A 6,620-nucleotide genomic window follows, 5' to 3' on the forward strand; every position below is an offset into this window, starting at 1 on the left:
AAAAAAAAAAATACATATTTAAAAACTACGGTCAAACCAGCTCAATAATGAAATTTTATCTAAATAGTGAAATATCAATCCACTCATTCAGTAGAACAAATGTAAGTGATATAATTTTCTTAATAATTTAAGACTTAAGATTAATGTGGAGTTTGTGCATAATTACAACAAGATTAAGATGACTTAAAATCAGGGTGTTCGATTAGTCAAACGTGGGGTCATATAAGAATTATAAGACTTAGCAAGAATTGAGTCGGTTGTCACTCATTGCAATTCCATGTGGGAGCCCTCATGTCATGGTCTATATGGATCCCATATTTCATTATTATAGAGAGATGTGGGGCCCTTCTTTTTCAGCCTTTCGACTTTCAAGACGTTGATCTCTCATCGATGCATGGCTCATTTTCATCATGTCCTAATTATGAAAATTTTATATATAGTTAGGAAATAGCTACTGCGTTATAATTGTCTCGTATTTATTAGGGGACTTGGAGTAGCCTCCAAAGTAGGACTCACTATAAAGACCGGACATCTATTTATTACTGTGGTCAAAGTATGTCTTGCCACTTTCAACCACTATATATTTATTTCTCCCCAAAAGAATATTTATTGTTAGCCACAAGGGTAAAACGTACAAGTAAACCTCTAGTGTCTAGTCTTTGTCCATCTAAAGATCAACAATAAATGGCCCGTTTAGTTTACTAATTCAAGTTGAGATGTGATTTTATGTCAGAGTTTTTTATTGTAACAAAAAAGTTAAATATAACTGTTTTCAAGAGCTTTTTACTGTAGTAAAACTCGAATCGGTGAAATGAAGGGGTTATGAATAAAAAAAGTTACTTACAGAAAGTTATTCAAAATTCTACTTTTATGCATCGTATGCTTTGCTAATTCGAGGTCGCTAATTCGAGTTGAGATGTGATATTTTTTTAGAACTTTAACTGTAGCAAAAAAAAAATGATATTTTCTGAGAGTTTTTAACTGTAAAAATGTGAAATAAATAAGGCTTAATTTTTAATTGTTATAGCATCAATATAATAGGCAAATTCGTATTTATTTTATGATCACTACTCATTTTAACCTTTGAAATAACTATCTTATTTGTAATGATCTAATGGTATACATTTGTATACATAAAAAAGTTAGGAGTCATTGATAATAAAGTTGATTTCGGAATTTTAAGCATCAAAATCGAATGTTGATTGAGAAAAGATGTAGTTCTTTTTACAAATATAAAAGAAAAGGTAAAAAAAAAAAAACAAAAAGATACTGATGACTTGGTAAGTTTTTAGCTAAAAAGAGCTGTTATGATGACATGCCAAGTATTATCATTATGAGCTTGATCTTTACACACCAATGATTTGATTTTCATTAGCAATTTGGTTGTGAAACATGTAGCAATAAAGACTTTGGGGAACTTTTGGAGAGGACATGATGCTCTTATCAAAAAGCCTTATCCTGAACTGCAGGCAAGCCAACGACATAATTGAATGCAGCAATACTAAATCCATATTAAAAATGAGAGTTTCTCTAGTAGGATGAAAAAAAAATAAAATAAAACCACTGATCATTTTATTTTTTTAACCGTTTTTAATTGTCAGATTTGTATCAGAAACGGTCCGTTCTATATATTTTTTTAATCTCATTTAATTTTAATTAGATCTAATGGTCAAAAAACTAATCCGATAGGACGACATATCATAAATAGTCCCAAAATTAGTGTGAGTTTCCATACAGATTTGTTATGGGCAAATGGAAATTTTGTTGATTCGATTATAACACGGCCTGCCTCAAGTTAAGGTAGATGACAATCACAATTTCCAAAGGAATGCTTTATTATCACCCTCCAAAAATTTGCCATCTCCAAGCAAAACTGTTAGTTTTAACTCCCCGGTTATAAAAATGAAATAAAATAATATAAAAATAAAATAATTCAAGAAAGGGAAAATTTAATTTTGATATTATGTATTATATCAAAATATGAGTTTGATATTCTATATTTTTAATAATTTTATGTCGGTACCTTGATATTTTAAAAAATCTTCTTTTAGTACCTTATAATAGTTTTTTGGAGACACAAAAAGACAAAATTACTATTAAATATATATATATATATAAGTTTTTAAAAAATTTTAAACCTACAGTCAAGATTTTTGCTTTATGTTTGGGGCAGAATGAGTTTAGGTGTTTAATTGCAAGTCTAAGAGTTCTTAAAAAACTTTTTTTATATATAATAATAATTGTAATTTTGTCTTTTTATATCCCAAAAAACTATTTTAAGGTACTAAAAGAAGATTTTTTAAGAGATTGAGATACTGGTATGAAATTATTAAAAGCAGAAGATACTAAATTTATATTTTAATATAACACAGGCTACCAAAATGAAATTTTCTCTTCAAAAAAATGTGTTCTGCTAACTTTTGGGAACTAGTTTTGTCAAGAAAAGTCTGTGCCACTTTGATTTATGCCTTAAGGCCCAGTGATGTCAGAGGAGATACAATTTTCAACGTAAATATGAGAATCATATCTTAATATGATAATTTAAAAAAACTTGCTAAAAACGTAACAGCTAAAGAGTGTTGTCCTGCTAACAGTGGATTTTTCTTTTTTGGGGTACCCTACCAAGAAATTATCCTATTTGATCCAATTATATATGCTTTAGCCATTTGAGATTTCCCATGCGGCAGCCAGCCTTTATTGTTTGTTCGATAGTATATATGATTTGAAGAACTGAAGGATAAGGAAGCCAAGTGAGATGTGAGACCTCCACTTTTTATAAGAAGGAGAGAGAGAGTTATTCCAACTTTTTTTTTTCTTTCTCCTTTTCAAATAAACCTCCCCATGAGTTCTTTCTTTTTCTGTTTCTGCTCAAAGACTGAGAACAAGGCACTTCCATATCTTGCAAGACCAAAAGTCTAAACTCCATTTAATGCTTCACTTATTTCACTCTCTTCGAGAAAATCACCATGTGGAAGCACTAAATGCAACAGTGCATTAACTCCCAGGTACCCCACTTCATATTCTTCAAGCTTCAGCAAACATAGCAAAGTCTTTTGATGACCTTGTATTTGTTGAATCAAATAATAGAAGAACAAAAAAAGTTTAACAAATATTTCTGATGTGGACGTTAACTTTTCATGAGTAATATTCCTCGTCTGTTTTGTTTTGGGTTAGTTAAATCATGTAACATTTGCTTCTTCTCAAATTCTGTGTCCTCTTCACAAGTATATGTAACTTTGGAGAATTTGGTTCTTGAACTTGTGAGGTAAACAACTTCGGTAGTTAACTTGGAAGATACAATTGTTAAATTTGCAATGATTATATATGTTTCATCTTTGATGGGGTTTTGTCTGTTTGACTGATCTATGTTGGTCTTATTTGCCTTTTCAACTAAATGACAGGTTTCATTGGGTTATGGTTTTTCTTGACTCTTGATTGCTTAATGGGGCATTGACAAGGAAAAAGGAGAATCTTTTTATGGAGTGTTGTAATATGCTTTTGTTAGTCTTCTTCACCTGGAGTTTCTCTTTTCTGGGTACTTATCAACTTCAATCCTCTCAAACCCAAGTGCTTCTACAACTAAAGAAGCATTTGGAGTACCCAAAAGAGTTGGAAATTTGGAAGGAGCATGGACTAGATTTTTGCTCTATACCTTCAGGTACACAAGTAAACCTTACATGCCAGGATAATGTTGTGACTGAGCTCAGAATTGTAGGTGATAAGCCAAACAAGGTTAGTGAGTTTAATGGATTTGCAATTCCAACTCAAACTTTGTCAGAGAGCTTTTCAATTGACTCTTTCTTCACAACTCTGGCAAGGCTCAACACTCTGAGAGTTCTAAGCCTTGTGTCTTTGGGCATCTGGGGTCAAATCCCAGACAAGATTCATAGACTGTCTTCACTTGAGCACCTAGATTTGAGTTCGAATTTCCTCTTCGGTTCAATCCCGCAGAAGATTTCAGAAATGGTGGAGCTTCAAACTCTTGTAATGGACAACAACTTCTTGAATGGATCTGTTCCCACTTGGTTTGACTCATTGGCTAATCTGAGTGTTCTTAGTTTGAACAACAACAGCTTGGCAGGTCCTTTCCCGTCTTCGATTCGAAGTATCTCCACTCTCACTAATCTTACCATGTCCAACAATGACATATCAGGGAAGTTACCAGATCTTAGTCTCTTAAGCAGACTATATGTATTGGATTTGAGTGGCAACCAACTTACTTCCACATTACCCCCATTGCCCAAAGGGCTAGTCATGGTTTCTCTTTCAGAAAACTCATTCTCAGGTGAGATTCCAAAGCAATATGGCCAATTACATGGGCTTCAAAACCTTGATTTGTCATCCAATGTGCTCATAGGAATACCTCAAGCTTCACTTTTCTCTCTGCCCAACATCACTCACTTGAATTTGGCATCAAATCAGTTGGGAGGTCCACTTCCAGATCATCTAAGATGTGGGGCCCAACTTGAGCTCATTGACATATCTAATAACAGGCTCACAGGTGGATTGCCTTCTTGTTTGAGCACTAAATCAAAAAATAGAGTTGTTAAGTCTGATGGGAATTGCTTATTATTATCAACTGGTGAACAGAATCAGCATGAAGAATCATATTGCAAAGAAGTCAGCCTCAAGAGAAAACAATCCAGAGGAAAAGATAAAGCAATCCTAGTTGGTGTGATTATAGGAATAGTTGTGCTTTCTGTGCTTCTTATTATGGGCTTGCTTGTTTTATGCAAAAATTTTTGTCCTAGAGGGCTTTCAGAACAGCATTTATTGCATAAAACATTTCAAGATAGCTCAGCAGCAGGCAAATGCAAGTATGTTATTCAATATCTATGAAAATAATAATACTAAACTTTTTCTTTAGTTTTAAGAATCAACTGAAGACTACATATTAACAAAAGTTCATAAATGACCCTTTTATAAGGACTTGATGCCAAATTTATCAGTGTTTTCTGTCTTTCAGGTTTTATTTCTCAAGCTGCAAACTTAGCCAGACAAGGCCTCCCAGTGTGCAAGTCCTTTTTGTTGGAAGAGTTAATAGAAGCTACCAACAACTTTGACATTTCTGCCTTTTTGGGTGAAGGTTCGTACGGAAAGGTAAATTCTGTCTGCAATTTGTGTAAGAATAATACCAGAGACCCCAACTTTTTAATACCACTAACGTGGTCATGGCGTGTGAGTTATCATTCTTTTACTGGTACGGGTTTAAGAAATCTCCACATCAATTAGGATTAAAAGATTGCATCAACCAGTGAAAAGATGGCAACTCACTGCCATGTCAGTTAGTATAAAAAAGTTGGGATCCTAGCATTACTCGCTGCGTAAATCATTGCAATTTTTCATGTAATTCATGGTTATAATACACATTCTTCTCCTAGGTTTCATCTAGTTTCTGATCACTCTAATTCTTAGTGCCACTATCTCCATCTTAGTTGAGCTCATTCAATTACACTATGTCATCATCTTGAGTTAAGAATTTACATTTTTAAGTTCCATTCTTTGGTACCTTTTGTTTCTTCTGACTATTCTCTTTTTTGATGTAGCTTTACAAAGGAAGGCTAATGAACGGGACTCAAGTTGCTATAAGGTGCCTGCCTTTGTCAAAGAAGTTTTCGATTCGGAATATTAAGCTCAGGTTGGACCTTCTATCTAAGCTTCAGCACCAACATTTGGTGTGCCTTCTAGGACATTGCCTCGATGGCGGCAGGCTAGGTGATTACAGTCTGAACAAGGTGTATCTTGTATCTGAATATATGCCAAATGGAACTTTTCGCGATCATCTTTCCGGTAAGTCTTGAACATCTCAGTAAATAATTTTTTACAAGACAACCATCTAAAAAAAAATCAGCATGCGTATGTAGATCATGAAAAGTGAAAATACATAACATTCTATTTAGTTGGCCAAATCCTTTCAATTTTTTCTTTTCCAACTTTACTTCACTTTGTTTTGCACATTTTCACAAGCAATTTAAAATTTATATCAATTTCTCTGAACATTTTACTTGCTCTTGTGCAGAGAACAGTCCGGGAAAAGTCCTCAGTTGGTCAGAGAGACTGACAATTCTACTTGGTGTTGCGAAGGCTGTACATTTCCTGCACACCGGAGTCATCCCCGGTTTCTTCAGCAATCGACTGAAGTCGAACAATATCTTGCTCAACCAGCACCAGATGGCAAAGCTGAGTGATTATGGACTGTCTATTATCTCAGAAGGAACCGAAAATTTTGTGGTAGAAGTCCTTATTCAATTGATTAATTGGTTTTATCTATCAAATTTTCGCTTAATCCTCAGTGGTTTTGACTTTTATTCTTGATCTGTAGGCAAAAGGAGACAGCCATAAATCATGGTAAGAATTTCCTTTTCCGATTCTCACAACACACTAGTCATTCAAACTGTTGATACTTTCTTTAGATTTGTTATTGCTTTCTAAAGGTAATTAGATTTAAGTGAGTGAAATGGACCAAATAGATTGTGAATAACTTTTTGTTGACATGTGACATTGGTTGTTTCTCTTCTCAGGCAAATGACCAGTTTAGAGGATGATGCTTATAGCTTTGGCTTTATATTATTGGAAGCACTTGTGGGACCTTCCCTAGCTGCTACCAGAGAGGCATTCCT

General features: G+C 33.9%; 1 protein-coding gene across 1 annotated transcript in view; it reads left to right on the forward strand.

Annotated features, from left to right (window-relative positions):
• Window positions 1–2,698: 2,698 nt before the first annotated feature.
• Window positions 2,699–6,620, forward strand: part of LOC21385758 (probable inactive leucine-rich repeat receptor-like protein kinase At3g03770) — a 4,852-nt gene continuing 930 nt past the window's right edge. Inside the window, exons 1-7 of the mRNA XM_024171385.1 lie at window positions 2,699–3,005; window positions 3,402–4,817; window positions 4,950–5,100; window positions 5,547–5,790; window positions 6,020–6,231; window positions 6,323–6,348; window positions 6,522–6,620. The exon at window positions 6,522–6,620 is cut by the window's right edge and continues 5 nt beyond it. Of these exons, the coding sequence (XP_024027153.1) occupies window positions 3,478–4,817; window positions 4,950–5,100; window positions 5,547–5,790; window positions 6,020–6,231; window positions 6,323–6,348; window positions 6,522–6,620 (2,072 nt within the window). The 5' untranslated portion in view covers window positions 2,699–3,005; window positions 3,402–3,477. The remainder of the gene's footprint in view (window positions 3,006–3,401; window positions 4,818–4,949; window positions 5,101–5,546; window positions 5,791–6,019; window positions 6,232–6,322; window positions 6,349–6,521) is intronic.

This window comes from Morus notabilis, unplaced genomic scaffold, assembly GCF_000414095.1.
Source record: "Morus notabilis unplaced genomic scaffold, ASM41409v2 Scaffold2550, whole genome shotgun sequence".
NCBI classification, from domain to species: Eukaryota; Viridiplantae; Streptophyta; class Magnoliopsida; order Rosales; family Moraceae; genus Morus; species Morus notabilis.